This window comes from Eumetopias jubatus, unplaced genomic scaffold (assembly GCF_037043125.1).
Source record: "Eumetopias jubatus isolate StellerSeaLion01/CBP00866 unplaced genomic scaffold, mEumJub1_p1.0 scaffold_13, whole genome shotgun sequence".
NCBI lineage: Eukaryota > Metazoa > Chordata > Mammalia > Carnivora > Otariidae > Eumetopias > Eumetopias jubatus.
In genome coordinates, this window is record NW_028274819.1 from 100,055,340 (window position 1) to 100,075,954 (window position 20,615).

General features: G+C 40.0%; 1 protein-coding gene across 3 annotated transcripts in view; it reads right to left on the reverse strand.

Annotated features, from left to right (window-relative positions):
* RNF214 (ring finger protein 214) overlaps window positions 1-20,615 on the reverse strand; it is a 47,755-nt gene that overhangs the window by 18,020 nt on the left and 9,120 nt on the right. For all 3 annotated transcript variants that reach the window (XM_028105760.2, XM_028105759.2, XM_028105758.2), the window contains exon 6: window positions 17,211-17,350. In XM_028105760.2, the coding sequence (XP_027961561.1) occupies window positions 17,211-17,350 (140 nt within the window). The remainder of the gene's footprint in view (window positions 1-17,210; window positions 17,351-20,615) is intronic.

Genomic DNA, 20,615 nt, shown 5'->3' on the forward strand with positions numbered 1-20,615 from the left:
ACAACATTGGAATAATTGGGATCCCAGAATTAGAAAAAAGAGAGAGAGGGGCAGAAGGTATAATTGGAGCAAATTATAGCGGAGAACTTCCCTAATTTGGGAAGGAAACAGGCATCCAAATCCAGGAGGCACAGAGAACCCCTCCCAAAATCAATAAAAACAGGTCAACACCCCGACATCTAATAGTAAGACTTATGAGTCTCAGAGACAAAGAAAAAATCCTGAAAGCAGCTTGGGAGAAGACATATGTAACCTACAATGGTAGAAACATTACACTGGCAACAGACCTATCCACAGAGACCTGGCAGGCCAGAAAGGACTGGCATGATATATTCAGAGCACTAAACGAGAAAAATATGCAGCCAAGAATACTATCTCCAGCTAGGCTGTCACTGAAAATAGAAGGAGAGATAAACAGCTTCCAGGACAAACAAAAACTAAAGGAATTTGCAAACACGAAACCAGCCCTACAATATTGAAAGGGGTCCTCTAAGCAAAGAAAGAGCCTAAAAGCAACATAGACCAGAAAGGAACACAGACAATATACAGTAACAGTCTCCTTACAGGCAATACAGTAGCACTAAATTCATATCTTTCAACAGTTACTCTGAATGTAAATGGGCTAAATGCCCCAATCAAAAGACACAGGCTATCAGACTGGATTAAAAAACAAGACCCATCGATATGCTGTCTGCAAGAGACTCATTTTAGTCCCAAAGACACCCCCAGATTGAAAGTGAGGGGGTGGAAAACCATTTACCATGCTAATGGACACCAAAAGAAAGCTGGGGTGGCAATCCTTATATCAGACAAACTAGATTTTAAAACAAAGACTGTAATAAGAGATGAGGAAGGACACTATATCCTACTTAAAGGGTCTATCCACCAAGAAGATCTAACAATTGTAAATATCTATGCCCCCAACATGAGAGCAGCCAATTATATAAGACAATTAATAACAAAAGCAAAGAAACACATCGACAACAATAAAATAATAGTGGGGGACTTTAACACCCCCCTCACTGAAATGGACAGATCATCTAAGCAAAAGATCAACAAGGAAATAAAGACTTTAAATGACACACTGGACCAAATGGACTTCACAGATATATTCAGAACATTCCATCCCAAAGCAACAGAATACACATTCTTCTCTAGTGCCCATGGAACATCCTCCAGAATTGATCACATCCTAGGTCACAAATCAGGTCTCAACCGGTACCAAAAGATTGGGATCATTCCCTGCATACTTTCAGACCACAATGCTTTGAAACTAGAACTCAATCACAAGAGGAAAGTCGGAAAGAACTCAAATACATGGAGGCTAAAGAGCATCCTACTAAAGAATGAATGGGTCAACCGGGAAATTAAAGAAGAATTAAAAAAATTCATGGAAACCAATGAAAATGAAAACACAACTGTTCAAAATCTTTGGGATACAGCAAAGGCAGTCCTAAGAGGAAAGTATATAGCAATACAAGCCTTTCTCAAGAAACAAGAAAGGTCTCAAATACAGAACCTAACCCTACACCTAAAGGAGTTGGAGAAAGAAGAGCAAATAAAACCTAAACCCAGCGGAAGAAGAGAAATAATAAATATCAGAGCAGAAATCAATGAACTAGAAACCAAAAGAACAGTAGAACAGATCAATGAAAGTAGGAGCTGGTTCTTTGAAAAAATTAACAAGATTGATAAACCCCTGGCCAGACTTATCAAAAAGAAAAGAGAAATGACCCAAATCAACAAAATCATGAATGAAAGAGGAGAGACCACAACCAACACCAAAGAAATACAAACAATTATAAGAACATATTATGAGCAACTCTATGCCAGCAAATTAGATAATCTGGAAGAAATGGACACATTCCTAGAGATGTATCAACTACCAAAAGTGAACCAGGAAGAAATAGAAAACCTGAACAGACCTATACCCACTAAGGAAATTGAAGCAGTCATCAAAAATCTCCCAACAAACAAAAGCCCAGGACCAGATGGCTTCCCAGGGGAATTCTACCAAACATTTAAAGAAGAATTAACACCTATTCTCCTGAAACTGTTCCAAAAAATAGAAATGGAAGGAAAACTTCCAAACTCGTTTTATGAGGCCACCATTACCTTGATCCCCAAACCAGACAAAGACCCCATCAAAAAGGAGAATTACAGACCAATATCCTTGATGAACATGGATGCAAAAATTCTCACCAAAATACTAGCCAGTAGGATCCAACAGTACATTAAAAGGATTATTCACCACGACCAAGTGGGATTTATCCCTGGGCTGCAAGGTTGGTTCAACATCCACAAATCAATCAATGTGATATAATACATTAACAAAAGAAAGAACAAGAATCATATGATCCTCTCAATAGATGCAGAAAAAGCATTTGACAAAGTACAGCATCCTTTCTTGATCAAAACTCTTCAGAGTATAGGGATAGAGGGTACATACCTCAATATCATAAAAGCCATCTATGAAAAACCCACAGCGAATATCATTCTCAATGGGGAAAAACTGAGAGCTTTCCCCCTAAGGTCAGGAACGCGGCAGGGATGTCCACTATCACCACTGCTATTCAACATAGTATTAGAAGTCCTAGCCACAGCAATCAGACAACAAAAAGAAATCAAAGGCATCCAAATCAGCAAAGAAGAAGTCAAACTCTCACTCTTTGCAGATGATATGATACTTTATGTGGAAAACCCAAACGACTCCACCCCAAAACTGCTAGAACTCATACAGGAATTCAGTAAAGTGGCAGGATATAAAATCAATGCGCCGAAATCAGTGGCATTCCTATACACCACCAACAAGACAGAAGAGAGAGAAATGAAGGAGTCGATCCCATTTACAATTGCACCCAAAACCATAAGATACCTAGGAATAAATCTAACCAAAGAGGCAAAGGATCTGTACTCAGAAAACTATAAAATACTCATGAAAGAAATTGAGGAAGACATAAAGAAATGGAAAAACGTTCCATGCTCATGGACTGGAAGAACATTGTGAAGATGTCAATGCTACCTAGAGCAATCTACACATTCAATGCAATCCCCATCAAAATACCATCCACTTTTTTCAAAGAAATAGAACAAATCATCCTAAAATTTGTATGGAACCAGAAAAGACCCCGAATCGCCAGAGGAATGTTGAAAAAAAAAAAGCAAAGCTGGCGGCATCACAATTCCGGACTTCCAGCTCTATTACAAAGCTGTCATCATCAAGACAGTATGGTACTGGCACAAAAACAGACACATAGATCAATGGAACAGAATAGAGAGCCCAGAAATGGACCCTCAACTCTATGGTCAACTAATCTTTGACAAAGCAGGAAAGAATGTCCAATGGGAAAAGTCTCAACAAATGGTGTTGGGAAAATTGGACAGCCACATGCAGCAGAATGAAACTGGACCATTTCCTTACACCACACACGAAAATAGACTCAAAATGGTTGAAAGACCTAAATGTGAGACAGGAGTCTACCAAAATCCTAAAGGAGAATACAGGCAGCAACCTCTTCAACCTCAGCTGCAGCAACTTCTTCCTAGAAACATCGCCAAAGGCAAGGGAAGCAAGGGCAAAAATGAACTATTGGGACTTCATCAAGATAAAAAGCTTTTGCACAGCAAAAGAAACAGTCCACAAAACCAAAAGACAACCAACAGAATGGGAGAAGATATTTGCAAATGACATAACAGATAAAGGGCTAGTATCCAAAATCTATAAAGCACTTATCAAACTCAACACCCAAAGAACAAATGATCCAATCAAGAAATGGGCAGAAGACATGAACAGACATTTTTCCAAAGACATTCAAATGGCCAACAAACCCATGAAAAAGTGCTCAACATCGCTCGGCATCAGGAAAATCCAAATCAAAACCTCAATGAGATACCACCTCACACCAGTCAGAGTGGCTAAAATTAACAAGTCAGGAAACGACAGATGTTGGCAGGGATGCGGAGAAATGGGAACCCTCCTACACTGTTGGTGGGAATGCAAGCTGGTGCAGCCACTCTGGAAAACAGTATGGAGGTTCCTCAAAAAGTTGAAAATAGAGCTCCCATACGATCCAGCAATTGCACTACTGGGTATTTACCCCAAAGATACAAATGTAGGGATCCGAAGGGGTATGTGCACCCCGATGTTTATAGCAGCAATGTCCACAATAGCCAAACTGTGGAAAGAGCCAAGATGTCCATCGACAGATGAATGGATAAAGGAGATTTTGTGTATACACACACACACACACACACACACACACACACACACACACACACACACACACACACAATGGAATATTATGCAGCCATCAAAAGGAATGAGCTCTTGCCATTTGCAACGACGTGGATGGAACTGGAGGGTGTTAAGCTGAGCAAAATAAGTCAGTCAGATCAAGACATGTATCATATGACCTCACAGATATGAAGAATTTTTTTTAAAGATTTTTAATTATTTATTTGTCAGAGAGGGAGAGAGAGCACAAGCAGGGGGAGCAGTAGAGGGAGAGGGAGAAGCAGGCTCCTCACTGAGCAAGGAGCCTGATGTGGGACTCTATCCCAGGACCCTGGGATCACGACCTGAGCCGAAGGCAGACGCTTAATAACTGAGCCACCCAGGCGTCCCGATATGAAGAATTCTTAATCTCAGGAAACAAACTGAGGGTTGCTGGAGTGGTGGGGGTTGGGAGGGATGGGGTGGCTGGGTGATAGACATTGGGGAGGGTATGTGCTATGGTGAGTGCTGTGAATTGTGCAAGACTGTTGAATCACAGATCTGTACCTCTGAAACAAATAATACAATATATTTTTAAAAAAAAGAAGCAGAAGATAGCAGGAGGGGAAGAATGAAGGGGGGGAATCGGAGGGGGAGATGAACCATAAGAGATGATGGACTCTCAAAAACAAACTGAGGCTTCTAGAGGGGAGGGGGGGTGGGTGGATGGGTTGGCCTAGTGATGGGTATTAAAGAGGGCATGTTCTGCATGGAGCACTGGGTGTTATACACAATGAATCATGGAACACTACATCAAAAACTAATGATGTAATATATGATGATTAACATAACAATAAAGCATTTTTTAAAAATCTAAAAAAAAGTTTCTCTCTACCCCCCCAAATAAATAAATAAATCTTTTAAAAAATTGAGAACTTCTGTTCTGCAAAAGATAGTATCAAAAGAATTAGAAGACAAACCACAGACTGGGAGAAAATATTTACAATAGACACATCTGATAAAGGACTGTTAAATACACAAAGAACCCCTGAAACTCAACAATAAGAAAATAAACCTGATTAAAAAAATGGGCCAAAGTCCTTAACAGACACCCCACCAAAGAAGACATACAGATGGCAAATAAGCATATGAAAAGATGTTCCACATCAGTTGTCATCAGAAAAATGCAAATTAAAACATCAATGAGATACCACTACACATCTACTAGGACGGCCAAAACTGTCAACACCAAATGCTGACAAGGATGTGAGCAACAATAATCCTCATACATTGCTGGTGGGAATGCAAAATGGTGCGGCCACTTTGGAAGACAATTTGCTGATATCTTGCAAAACTAATCATACTCTTACCATATGATCTAGCAACTGCACTCTTTGGTGTTTACTGAAAGGAGCTGAATACTTAGGTCTATACAAAAACCACACATGGAGTTTACAGCAGTATGTTTATGTTTATTCATAACTGCAAAACCTGGAAGCAACCAAGATGTCTGTTGGTAGATGAACGGATAAAAAAGCTGTGGTACATCCTGACGATGGAATATTATTCAGGATTAAAAATAAATGAGCTATCAAGCCATGAAAAGACATGGAGGAATCTCAAATGCATATTACTAAGTGAAAGAAGCCAATCTTCAATAACTACATACTGTATGATTCCAACTATATACCATTCTGGAAGAGGCAAAACTATGGAGACAGTAACAAGATCAGTGGCTCTTGGTAGGGGAAAGGTGCAAGGGGAACATGAATAGGTAGAGCACAGGGGATTTTTAGGGAAGTGAAAAATACTCTGCACGATATTATAATGATGGATATATGTCATTGTACATTTGTCCAAACCCACAGAATGTGCAAAACCAAGAGTGAACCCTAAGGTAAACTATGGACTTTGGAGAGGTTCACCCTTAGTAAAAAATGTCCCATTCTGGTGAGTGATGTTGATTAACGGAAGGCTATGCATGTGTGGGGGCAGGGGGTATATGGGAGATCTCTGTACCTCCCTCTCAATTTTGTTGTAAACCTAAAACTGCTCTAAAAAACAAAATCTTAAAAAAAGAAAAGGAATAAACTATTGAGATATTTCATATCCATGATAACATCAAGGATGAATCCTTAAAATATGCTGAGTGAAAGAAACTAGACACAAATTTCTAGAAAATGTAAATGTAATCTACAGTGACAAAGTGTTTACCTGAGAACTGAGGGGAAGAAAGGGCAGTGATGGAGGAGCATGGAACACTACAGGGTAATGGCCATGTGCTATACCTTGATTGTGTTAGTGTTTATATGCATGATTAGTTTGTAAAAATTCATCTATATGCAACTTAAAATAAGTGCTTTTTATTGCTGCATATCTAAAAATCTTCGATTGTTCAAAAATCTAAGGGATAATAACTCTAAGTTTCTACAATTAAGACTCTGAAAATTTCCCAAATACCTTAACCAAGAAAATTACAAGTCTTTCTAATACAAAATAAGCAGCAGGCATGTAATTTTTCTTTATAACAAACGTTGCCAGTGAATTAATGTAACAGGTGTGTTTGGGGAAGGAAAGGCCAAATTAAAATTCTAAAAAATATTCAAGAATTAATATTCAATTTACATAGTAAAAGAGTAGACCTAAATTCAACCATATCGATAATTACGTTAAATATAAACTGACTAAAGCCTCTAATTAAAAGGCAGCTTGTCAGAATAGATCAAAAAGAAAGATCCAATTCTATGCTATCTTTATGACACATAAAAATGTAGACAGGTTGAAGATGAATGATGGAAAAATATACCCCATGTAAAAAATAAGCATAAGACTGCACTATCAATATTAGTATCACATAAAGTAAACTTTAACATAAAGAATATGACAAAGATAAAGAGACATTTCATAATGATAAAATGGTTAATTCATCAGGAATATATAATGATCATAAACGTATATGTATCTAACGATACAACCTCAACATATACGTAACAAAAATTCACAGAATTAAAAGGAAAAAGAGGAAAGTCTATAATCATAGAGATTTTAACATTACCCCCTCAGCAACTGATATCAAATTACATTTTTAAAAATAAAAAAATGTAGAATAATATTCCTCAATAAGTATAGACACAAATATCCCTAAAAATAATAGCAAGTTGAATTACAGCAATATATAAAAACAATAACCTATCTTGTCCAAGGGGGTTTGTCCCAAGAATGGACAACTGGTTTAACATTTGAAAATAAATCAATATAATTTACCATATTAACAGAATAAAGGAGAAAAACCAGTCAATACTTTTAATAGGTGCAGAAAAACTATTTGACAAAACTAAGCACCCAATCATGTTAAGAACTCTCAGAAAATTAGAAACAGAAGAGAACTTCCCCAATTTGATAAAGGGCATCTACAAAGAACCTATAGCTATCATCCCAATTAATGGTAAAATACTAAACATTTCCCATGAGGAGCAGAAACAAGGCAAGTATGTCTACTCTACCACTTCTAGTCAACACAGTACTGGAGGTCCTAGTCAGTGTATTAATGTTTACAAGAGATAAAAGGCTTAAGATTTGAAAAGAAGAAATAGAACTGTATATTCACAGAAGCTATAATTGTTTATGTAGAAAATCTTAAGGAATCTACAAAACAACTAAGACACTAATATGTACGTTTAGCAAAGTAGCAGGTATGAGGTTAATATACAAAATAAATTATATTTTTATACACTAGCAAGAAATGGTTGGAAATTTTTTTGAAAATTTAATTCTATTTAACTAGTATCAAAGAACATAAAATACTTAGGAATAAATTTCTTTAGACATCTAAAGAAAGTTGTGTAAGACCTGGACTCAAAATTCTGAAAGGCTGGTAACATTAAGATCTAAATAAACAGATAGATACACATTTATGGACTGGAGGACTCAGTATTATTAAGATGTCAATTGTCTCCAAATTGATGTACAGATTCAAAGGAACTATGCCTCACCAGTTTGGGTTTTGTTTTTGTAGACACTGGCATGCTGCTTCTCAAACATATACGGTAACGCAAATGACCTTAAGGCAGTGCAAACTCCAAAGAACCTTGAAAAAAGAAGCAGACCTTACATTCTCTGACCATGACTTACTATAAAGCCATAATCATCACGACAACATGATTTGGCATAAAGATAGACAAATATACCAATGCAATAGAAGAGTGCTCAGAAATAGACCCACTATTTATACAAATGACTCATACTGTCATTTGGTTTTTGGCAAAGGTGTCAAGCATTCCAATGGGGGAAAAGGAAGTCTTTTCAACACACAGTGCTGGGACAACTGGATAGGCACGTGAACCTCAAAAAATGAACCTCAACCCCTAGTTCTCACCATGTACAAAAAAAAATTATCCTGAGATGGATCATAAAGATAAAAGCTAAAATGATAGAGTTTCCATAAGAAAACAGAGGAGAACACCTTTGCTACTTCAGGGTAGGCAAAGGTTTCTCAGGACAAAGAATACAATAACTATAAAAGAAAACTTGATAAATTAGACAGCCTTAAAATTAAAACTTCTGTTCATCAAAAGATTCAATTAAAAAAATGAATAGGTAAGTCAGAGAGTGGAAGAACATTTTCACAGACTATATAACTGACAAAGGGCTTTATATTTGCAATACGCAAAGAACTTCTAAAAACAACCAAAAAAAAAGGGAGGGGGGCAAAAATCGCAGTGGACACTTCACAAAAACAGACATATGCATGGCCAATGAGCACATGGAAAAAGTGATCAGCATCATTAGTAATGAGGGAAATGCCAAATAAAACCACAATGAAATACAACCACTTGAATGGCAAGGATATGAAGCAACCAGAATTCTCATACCTTGTAGGTAGAATGTAAAATGGTATATCCACTTGGGAAATTTATCTGTCAGTTTCTTACAAAACTAAACATATACCTACCCTACCACCTGTTGATTCTACTCCTAGAAATTGACCCAAGAAATATAAAAGTATATGCTCACACAAAAACATACTTGACTGTTCACAGCAGCTTTATTCATAATAGTAAAATTCTAGAAACCATTACATGACCCCTCAAAGGAGAATGGATAAAGTGCAGTGTATTAACAAAAGAAATACTACTCGACAATAAAGAGACATAAATGAATGTCAGAAGCATTATGCTGAATGAAAGAAGTCCTACACAAAAGTACATATTGTAGGATTTCATTATGTGACACTCCAGAACAGCAGAGTTAATTTATGATGAGAAAATCAGAACAGCAGTTGCCTTTGGAAGATGGGACAAGAAAAGACTGGGAAAGTAAGTGTATGAGGGGACCGTTTGGTTTAAGGGTAGTACTCTGTATCTTAATGGGTTTGAATTACACAGGCATTTGACATTGGTCAAAACTCATGGAACAGCACACTTAAGATTCATGTATTTAACTGCCTATATATTTTATTACCAAAAAAAGGAAACACAAATAATATTTAACTCTAATTAATAATATGCACATTTATGGATTTAAAGGTGAAGTTACTGATGACTGCAACATACTCTGATATGCTTTGAAAAGAAAAAAAAAGATGGACTGATAAACGGATAGAGGGTTGGAAAGATACTGCTAAAACAAATTTAGCAGAATGTTAATTGTTGAATCTAGGGGGCAAGTGTTAATGTACAATACTTCTAGCTTCTCCTAGTGTTTAAAAATTTTCATAATAAAATATTGGGGGAAAAGTAAATCCAGTAATTTAATTCCTCTGCCTACAAACCCCTGTTGGTTGCACTCAGTAATTACCAATGGCCTTTACTCAGACCCGGTTCTCATGTACTTCCCTGCAGTTTCTGATACTGTAATGCACCTCCCCTTTGAAGCCCTATACTACTATTCTAAGCTGTTTCCTTTTCTTTCTGCCTTCCCTTCCTCTTTGTACTCCCAAACTGTAGGTGTGCCTCAGCATTAAGAACTGAGCCCTACTCTACGCTTCTTCCCACAGAAAACTCACTTTCAGGGGCACCCGGGTGGCTCAGTCTTTAAGCATCTGCCTTTGGCTCAGCTCATGATCCCAGGATCCTGGGATAGAGCCCCGCCTCTCGCGCTCCCTGCTCGGTGGGAGGCCTGCTTCTCCCTCTCCCACTCCCCCCTGCACAAGCAGTTCCCTCTCTCGCTGTGTCTCTTTCTGTCAAATAAATAAAATCTTTAAAAAAAAAAAAGAAAAGAGAAAACTCACTTTCAGTGAGTTTCAGATAGTTACAACCTCTACGCAGTCAACTCCAAATCAAGACAGAGCATCTCTTCTAGTCAAGTGTCCCACTTCCAATGGCCGACTAAGGATTTTAACTTGTATGTCTCACATCATCACAACACTTACTTTACCCTCAGAACTTGGAAGGGGGATTCCATTTCCCAGTTACTGTCCAGGTAGCACACAGTTACCCAGGGTCAATACAGAAGTTAGTTTTGACACTTCCCCCAGCCTTAATCTCTAAAATAATCAAGCATCGATTCCTCCGGAGTCCATTTCTTCCTTTTCATTCCACCATCACTAGTCTTATAATGATCCTTAGAAACTCAGTTTATTGTAAGTGCTTCCTGGTTGATGTCTCAGCCTCACTCATCCCCCAAAATTCATCCTGCATATTTCTAAAATACCTCTAATTATGCATCTCCTATTTGTATAACTTTTATGATTCCCCATATCTAAAAGATATTAACACATACTGAGCAGAAAAAGTTAAATGAGATGTGTTAACTTGCTGCAGTAGCAGATTTCCAAATATGGACCACTCCCAATGAACCAGGCCTGCTGGTGTTCATGTTCAGCCCCCTCCAACACTAAATCTGAGTTGGCCCTGTGACTCATTTTAACCAAAAGAATGTCACAGAAATAGCACTGTGCCAGTTCCAAGTCTATGCCTTAGGAAAGCCTAGAAACTTCCACTTTTGTACTCTTGGGAGCTCTGAGCCACCAAAAAAGAAATCTGGCCCCTCTGCTGGAAAGACCACCTGAAGAGGGAAAAGACAATATGGAGAGAGAGAGTGAGAAAAGGCCTAGCCCTCTCCGTGTCTCAGCTGGGCCCAGCCTTCCAGGTGTCCCTGCCAAGGCACCAGAAATATGAATGATGCCATCTTGGATGTTCCAGTCCCAGCTGCCATCCGACCACAGCTACAGGAATGATCCTAGACACTAGCAGAACCATCCATCCGAGACAAAAACCCAAAAAACTGTGAAAAATAACAAATTATTGTTTTAAGATATTAAGTTTTATGATGGCTATTTTACACAGTAGATCATCAAAACACTTACTCTCAAGAAACTACATGATGGGGGAGGCATTCAAGTCAACAAAAAGGCATCAGACCTATGTGTTAAGACAGAGGTATATACTCGGCATGCTAATGGGTACAGAGGAGGGTCATCTAAACGAAATGGTCACGATGTGTGAAAGGGAGAAGGGGAGGATCTGGGAAAGCTTCTAGGGCAGATAATACAGGCTGAGTTTTAAGTGGGTTCATGTAGCAGTAGGTATAAACCAGCATAGTTGTTTGGGGGAGCAGTAAACAGTACAGCTAAGGACATAAACAGGGACTGGGTAACTTCCATACTGAGCTAAAGAGCTGACACTTTACCCTAAAAGCTATAAAGAACTATAAAAAATTTTCAGCAGGGAAATAACATTATCAGACGTGGATGTGAAAAAGATTTCTATGGTAGCAGTGTACCAGATAAGTGAGAAGAGAGGCAGAGTGGAGGCAAAGAAAGTTTTGTAGCCTACCTCAGTGAGCTAAGACTCATGAGATCCTGAACTGACAGGGTCAGCGTGAACAGAGAGAAAGGGATAATTCTTTTTTAAAGATTTTATTTATTTGACAGAGACAGCACAAGCAGGGAGAACAGCAGGCAAAGGGAGAAGCAGGTTCCGTGCCGAGCAGGGAGCCCAACGCAGGGCTCGATCCCAGGACCCCGGGATCATGACCTGAGCCAAAGACAGGCGCTTAACCAACTGAGCCACCCAGGCATCCCGAGAAAGGGATAATATTAAGAATGTACAGGACTTGGTAAAAGTAGATGTGGTGGAAAAGGGGCGAAGAGAGAATTTAGGATGACTCTTGGTTATTCAGTTCAGACAGGCGGTACGTAGTACTGCCACTTATGGAGAAATGGTAGCATCAAGAGTGGACTGAATTCACAGACAGGTACAAAGTTTAGACTCAGTTACTAGGACAGGAGGAAAGGATGGATGTGTCTGGGAAACTGAAAGAGGTTTCACTTGATGGCCTTTATTTTTTTTTTTTAAGATTTTATTTATTTATTCATGAGAGACAGAGACAGAGAGAGAGACAGGCAGAGGGAGAAGCAGGCTCCCAAGGAGCAGGGAGCCCGATGTGAGACCCGATCCCAGGACTCTGGGATCATGACCTGAGCTGAAGGCAGACGCTTAACCATCTGAGCCACCCAGGTGCCGATGGCCTCTATTTTTACAGTGAAATAAAAAGCGAGATCATCTGCTAAGACTAAGGAGAGAAATGGTGGAGAGAGGAAGTTGAGAAAGGGAGGTAGAAGTTTGGGACAGCCCTCAGAGGAAGAGGGAGTCTCGAGGATTCCGGTGATGTTAGAAGTCATCCATTTATTCGGACCCCAGACACAGTTTGAGGGCTGTGTCCAGCAGCACTCAGCAGCCCAGAGACGTCAGGCAGCTGACTTGAACCAGGACTGGAGTACTACAGAAGAATGAGAGGAAAGAGAATTGAGGGTAACACTAAGGGAGTGATTCAAGCAGTGGACCGTGCATTGAGGTGAGCTATGGAAAGACATGCTTCCAGGGAGCTGAAAGACTGGTGGGAAATGGAGTGAGGTTTCTAAACAAGAAAGAGGACCTGAAGTGGTCAAAGTGTAGACTCACTGGGAACGAGCAGACTGCTGGAAGGACGGATAGCTATGGTCAAATACAGGATGTTGCAACAGCCTGGCTCACTGCTTTGCACCCAAGAAATGCTCACCAAATTTAATGATTGCTAGGCAAGCTGCTAGGGCTTTTACACATACCAGTTAAATAAACTAGCATTTGGTGAGAAATTTCCAAAATGAATCTTCATGCACACTGTTGATTTCAATTTAGTGCAGACTCTTAAATGACATCTAGAGTAATGCTTCCAGGAGTGCCTAGGTGGCTCAGTTGGTTGAACGTCTGGCTCTTGGTTTCGGCTCGGGTCATTATCTCGGGGTCCTCATATCGAGCCCTATGTCAGGCTCTGCACTCAGCGTGGACTCTGCTTGTCCCTCTCCCTCTGCTCCTCTCCCTACTCTTTCTCTTTCTCTCTCTAAGTAAAAAAAAAATAATATGTCCAACAGTAAATCCCTTGATGTGCTACTTATCACTCTATCATATGAGTTCATCAGGCAAGCTCAGAACATTTTTTTTCAAGATTTTATTTATTTACTTATTTAAGAGAGCATGAGCATGAGCTGGGGGAGCTGGAGAGGGAGAGGGAGAAGCAGGCTCCCCGCTGAGCACGGAGCCCGACGCAGCGCTTGATGGCAGGACCCTGAGATCATGACCTGAGCCAAACGCAGACGTTTAACCAACTGAGCCACCCAGGCGCCACATGCTCAGAACATTTTTAAAAAAAGAAGAATGATGCTTAGTATTTCGGCTTTCCTGTTATTTGTCCCAAGCTACTTCTATGAATCAGTTGATGATGTCTTTTAAAGCTCAAGCTCACCATCTTTTATTGCGGAAGAGTCCTACTTGCTGCCATTCTCAATGAGTCACTATTAAAGGCATGAATCTTTTTTTTTTTTAAGATTTATTTATTTGAGAGAGCGAGAATGAGAGAGAGAGAGTACATGAGGGGGGGAGGGTCAGAGGGAGAAGCAGGCTCCTCGCCGAGCAGGGAGCCTGATGAGGGACTTGATCCCGGGACTCCGGGATCATGACCTGAGCCGAAGGCAGTCGCTTAACCAACTGAGCCACCCAGGTGCCCCTAAAGGCATGAATCTTAAAAAGAAGTTCTACCCTGGAAGAGCACTCATATGGAAGCCTCACCTTCCTCATGCCAGCAATAATCCTCAAGGATATAAGCTGGGAATTAGGAAGTGTCCCACGAAAGCAAGACAACATCCATGACAAAGCAACCAGGTATCCAGGACAAAATCATCGAATACATGACTAAACTATTAGTTCCCTAGTTTTTGGGGAGGGGGGTCGTTGTTGTTGTTAACTCAGGGTGTCTTCTTTAGAAATTATAGTTACATTAAAATACATAGTGACTACCCCAAAGAGTACAAAACACTTAGCAGATTTCTATTGAGTAAATTCACCTTTTTTTAAAGATTTATTTATTTTTTAGAGAGAGAGAGAGAGCACAGAGTGGGCAGGAGCAGAGGGAGAGGGAGAGAGAATCCAAGCAGCCTCCATGCTGAGCACAGAGCCCGACTTGCTGAGCCAAGAGCCCAACTCGGAGCTCAACCTCACGACCCTGAGGATCATGACCTGAGCCGAAACCAAGAGTTGGACACTTACCGACTGTGCCACTCAGGCGCCCTGTAAATTCACCTTTATATAACATCAATGTGAAATTCTCTCCTCCCAGCCAGGGCCACTGCAGTGTGGGCCACTGTCACTCTCAGGCAGGCTCTGACAGGTAAGTCTCCTAACTGGTCCTCTACACTACTCCCATCCACTTTCCACCCGCCCAAGTCATTTATCTAAAATGCAGAACTCCTCCTCTGATACCCCTCCCCCCATAAAATCTTTCAGTATCGCTATCAGAGAAAAACCCAAACTCCTGAACACACGGTACAGGAGTTTTTTGTGACCGGCTTCCCACTGCCGCACTGGCCTTGGTCCTCCCCACCTCCCTACGGCTCAGGTGCTGTTCTCTCTTGTCTTTAGGCCCCCCTGCCTGCAATGTCTTTCCCCTATTCCTTGCCCCACTAATTCCTCCCTGTATCAACCCCCACCCCTGTAACTCTTTGAAAGTTATTTGTTTAATCTAGGATCAAATCAAGGATCATGCATTGCATGTGGTGTTCATATTCCCCTTTATCTTTCAGGATTCAATGCTAGCAATCACTTCCTCTGGGAATCCCCCTTTGACTCCCCCTGCCCCGTCTGGGTTCCATGCCCCTTCTACGTACTCTGATACGACCACTACCATGGTATCATTATACTAGTTTGTAACTATCTGTTTGTCATCTCTCCTATTCAACAATAAACTCCATGAGGACCTTCTATTCTCCGGCCCATAGTGTCTGGCTCGCAGTAGACACTCAGTAAGCATTGGCTGACGGAATGAGAGCTATGAACAGGAAACATGACTGTTATGGCCTGAACTGTGTCCCCCACAAATTCATTTATTGAAGCCCTCACCAGCAATGTGACTATATTTGGAGATGAGGCCTTTAAGGAAGTAATTAAAGTTAAATGAGATCATAAGGATGGGGCTCTAATCCAACAGGTCTGCTGTCCTTACACGAAGAGGAGAGACACCGTGAGTATATACAAATGGAGGAAAGGCCATGTGAGGACAGAGCATGAAGGCAGTAGTGTCTGCAAGCCAAGACAGACTGACTTCACCAGAAACCAACCCTGCTAGCATCTTAATCTTAGACTTCTAGTCTTTAGAACCGTAAGACAATAAATTACTGTTGTTTAAGTCACCCAGTCCGTGGTATTCTGTGATGGCAGTCTGAACAGACTAATACAATGACCAAAATCTCCGTGCCCACAGTTTCTGTGGATGCTGGAATGCAGAACTAAACCTGCATCACTGCTACAACAAAGATACACACAAAAGACTTCTTCCCCCTACTTCTGGAAAAGTGAAACCCACATTCCACAAAAAGCATGACAGAAAGTGTCATTCTGACACTCGTGACACATAAAAAAGCCCATGAGCAGCAAATTGTTAGTATCAATCACCATTTGGGCTTATCCAATCAGAAGGCAGAGGAAAGTGGTCAGAGATACATTAAGAGTATAGAGTACACATCAAAAGAAATCTTTCACAGAGCCTATAATTATAATGTAGGTTCACCTTCCCAGCTTCTGCTAAGACTGCTGCTAAACTGCTTGCACGCTCATGTCTCTGTTTCACTGTCCCCCTCCCAGCCTGTGAAGACAATGGCAGAGGCCATGTTGTTGGCGGGGGGGGAGCAGGGGGTTCAATCACTAACAATGCCAGGTATAGCATTATGCTCCTAGCATACTCTTCATAATCGCTGACACATGGATCATCATGGACAACTGGCCCACCTTTGAAGCATTATCATTCCATTCTCAATGAAACAGATTGGTCCTTAGGCTCTTTCCCAAACGTTCTTTCTCAGGTTGACCTTTCACAGTTACCATCTTTCATAACTGGAAAATGATTCAACCAATGAGCTTGCTACTTTTCACTTTAGAGCTCTGACTCATCAGCAGGCCAAGATTTTGATAAATAAAAGCACATTTCAGAATTTAAATAAAATCATCAGGGTTCACAGTTATTTTGATTTCCACATTAAGAAACTTGGAAAACTAAAAATCTGACCAAATTCTATATGCACCTTGCTCTTGCTGTAGTACCCAGAAGAGAACAGAGATCCACTAAATAATTCTTTCCAAAGGCTTACTTACAATGTTACTGTTTAAAATTTGTTTTAGTGCTGAATAACATAATCAAAGTATTCCCACAGCCTGAACTTCTAAAAAATCAGGATCAAAGCAAGTGAAGCAGGTGTTAGATGCATTTCAAAACCTTGATCATACTTAGGACCCAACAATCAGCTGCTATTATTTCAAGGTATTATTGAATCTGAAATTTTTTTTTACTGAATCTAACACAAGGTGCTGAAAAAGCTAAAATCATTAGAGGATTTTATTTGTGTACTTGTTTTTCAAATAAAACTTAGACCAAAAGAAAAGAAACTAGGCACACAAACAAACACGACTGGATGCTTATGCACAAATATATACATGCACACAGGGGTTTTATTCTTAACAGCATCATTTACCTTCTGCCCTTCTCACAAAGCTTCTCGATTTCAGCTTTCAGATCCTGCTCCTTCTGCAAAAACTCCTTCTTTTCTTTCTCTATCTTCTTCTTTGTTTCTTCTCGCTTTATTGTTACATCCTGGATAGCTTTTAGTATCTCCTGAGTCCCCCATAATTACAGTCACACACAAGTAAAGAAGGAAATGAATTAGTTCTTTTGGTCTAAAGGTTATTTTCAACTAACACAAATTAACATATTGACTTGAGTAAATTCAAGTTGAATTGAAGGAATCGGGTTGATGAGTAGCTCTGAAAGCCAGTATCTAGATATAAGAGAGAAAGTTACAATAAAGCAGATTTCAATTCAGCAGGAGAAAGAATTTCTAATAATAAAAACTGTTCAAAAATGGAATTTACTTCCTTGAGAAGCAACAACCCTTCCATTACCTGTGTTCGGATAAAGGCCGAATGAACACCTGTTAAGAATGCTGAGAAAGGCATTCTTGTACGGGGTGGGAATTCATTACGTTCAACAAAAATGGTCTTGTTTTGTTTGTTAAGGTTCTACTTTATTATGTGTGAGGAGTTGTTTGGTTCCTTTTTTACTTTAACAAAAATATATGTATTTGTAGTAAGAAGTGGAATAATAAAAAAGTGATAGTTAAGTCACTCCCTAATCCATGCCAATTCCACCCATAATTAATATGTCCACTGTTTTATCTGACTGCTTTCACATCTTTATTCTCACACAAACATGTATACTTACATGTGTATTTCATTGCTTTTGTGTTTTTTCCAAATGAGATTTTTTTTTAAAAATTTTACTTATTTGTCAGAGAAAGAGACAGCACAAGCAGGAGGAGTGGTACACAAAAGGAGAAGTAGGCTCCCCATGAGGGACTCGGTCCCAGGACCACAGGACCACAATCCAAGCCGAAAGCGGACACTTAACCGACTGAGCCACCCAGGCATCCCATGAGATGACTTTATACACCTTATTCTGCATCCTGCTTTTTTTCACTTGAGGTGAGCATACTGTCAATATAGATTTAACTTGGTGCACCTGGGTGGCTCAGTTGGTTAAGCATCTGACTGGTTTTGGCTCAGGTCATGATCTCATGGGTCGTGGGATTGAGCCCCATCAGGCTCCATGCTTAGGGTGGAATCTGCTTGAGATTCTCTCCCCTCCCCCGCTGCTCCTCCCCCTCTCAAGTGTACTCTTTTTCTCAAATAAATAAATCTTAAAAAATAAGGTAAAATAAATATATAGATTTAACTTAAAAATAGCAGTATATGACATAATGTGTATATATATATCCAACTTATCCAACCATTCTATGTAAAGAGTCCATCAAGTTGACTCCAGTGTTTTTTAACTACACACAATACTGCAATAAATACGTCGTATATCTACACTTTCATACAAAAACTTTTATTTCTGTAAAAAAGACTTAATAATATGATTGCTAGGTCATAGTACATTTTAAATCTTAACTGACAATTGTTAGTAACTTTCACAAAAAGGCTGTAACAATTCATATACAAATGTCTGAAAAAGGTTCATTTTTCCTCACCCTTGATAACTTAATTCATTTTTGCCGATCTCTTGAGGGGGAGAGAGGAATGGTATCTAATCGTTTTAAGAAACATTTTCCTAATTCCCATTCTCTACTGTTTGTACAGTTGGCCTCCTTCAACTAAAATAAGCATTCAGTGCAGAGACTATGTTGCCTTTACTGCTAAATCTGCAGAGCCTGGATCAGGAACTCAGAAAATATTTGCTAAATGAATGAATACCAGTGAGGCTGAGGCTGAGCTTCTTTTCATATATTTATTATCCACTTGCTTTTCCTCTTCTGTGTACTACCATTTATAATTGTTTTGCTTTAAAGATTTTATGTATTTGAGAGAGAGCAAGCTCGTGGGGGGGCGGTGCAGGAGAGAATCTTAAGCAGACTCCCCGCTGAGTAGGGAGTCCAGCTTGGGGCTTGATCCCAGGACCCTGAGATCATGACCTGAGCTGAAGGCAGATGCTTAACTGGCTGAGCCACCAAGGCGCCCCACCATTTACAATTGTTGTAAGCAAAATAATAACCCCTTCCCCCAAAATATGTCCACATTCTAATCTAACTTAATCCCTGGGACCTGTGACTATGTTTCTTTCCATGGAAAAAGAGACTGTGCAGGTGTGACTAAGCTAAAGACCCGGATGCAGGGAGACGGTCCTGGATCATCTGCATGGGCCCAATCTAATTATGCAGGTCTTTAAAAGTGGAGAACCTTTCTCAATTGCGATCTGAGGAAGATGTGATTAGGGAGGAGTGGTCAGAGATGTAAATTTGCTGACTCTGAAGATGGAGAAGGAGGTCACAAATCAAGGAATGCAAGCAGCCTCTAGGTGCTGGAAATGCAGGGAGAGGTATGTTCTCCCAGAGTCCCCAGAAAGTGATGCAACCCTGCCATTACATGGATTTTAGCCGGGTGACACCCATGTTGGACTTCTGACCTATAGGACTGTGTTGTGTTCAGCTGCCAAATTGATGGTAGTTTGGTACAGCAGAAATAGGAAACTATACAACAGGGTGTGTGGGTGGCTCAGTTGGTTAAGTGACTGCCTTCGGCTCAGGTCATGATCCTGGAATCCCAGGATCGAGTCCCACATGGGGCTCCCTGCTCAGCAGGGGTTCTGCTTCTCCCTCTGACCCTCTTCCCTCTCGTGCTCTCTCTCATTCTCTCTCTCAAATAAATAAAATCTTAAAAAAAAAAAAAGAAACTATACAATAACCTTTCCTAGTTTTTCTTTAGAGTATTTGACTTTTACCATGAACTTGTAGGAGTCTCAGAACACAGATATGGATATTAAACCCTTCATCAGATGTGCTACAAATATTTTCCCAATCTAACACTGATCTTCTGATGTTTTTTGTATCATCTGACATATCAGAAGTTTTAAATTATACATAATTAAATTGATTCATTCTTCTATGGCTTCTGGGTTTTTTGCCTGGCTTAAAGTGACCTCTTGCAATTTGAGGTTTTATAAATGTTCTCCTAAATTTTCTTCTAACTTACATTTTTCCAGTTTTCATAGGTAGATTTTTAATCTACTAGAATTATGTTTTTTAATATAAGAGTCTAATTACATGGTTTCCCAGGTAGGCAGTCAGCTATGTCAACAAAATATATTAAATAACATTTCTCTCTAAACTTAAATAGAAGTGAGAGTACGGGGGCGCCTGGGTGGCTCAGTCGGTTGAGCGTCCAACTCTTGATTTTGGCTCAGGTCATGACCTGAGCTTGATCCTGGGATCAAGCCTCTCACTGGGCTCCGTGCTCAGTGGGGAGTCTGCTTGAGATTCTCTCCCTCTGCCCCTCCCCTGGCTCAAGGGCGTGCACATTCTCTCTCAAATAAATAAAATCTTAAA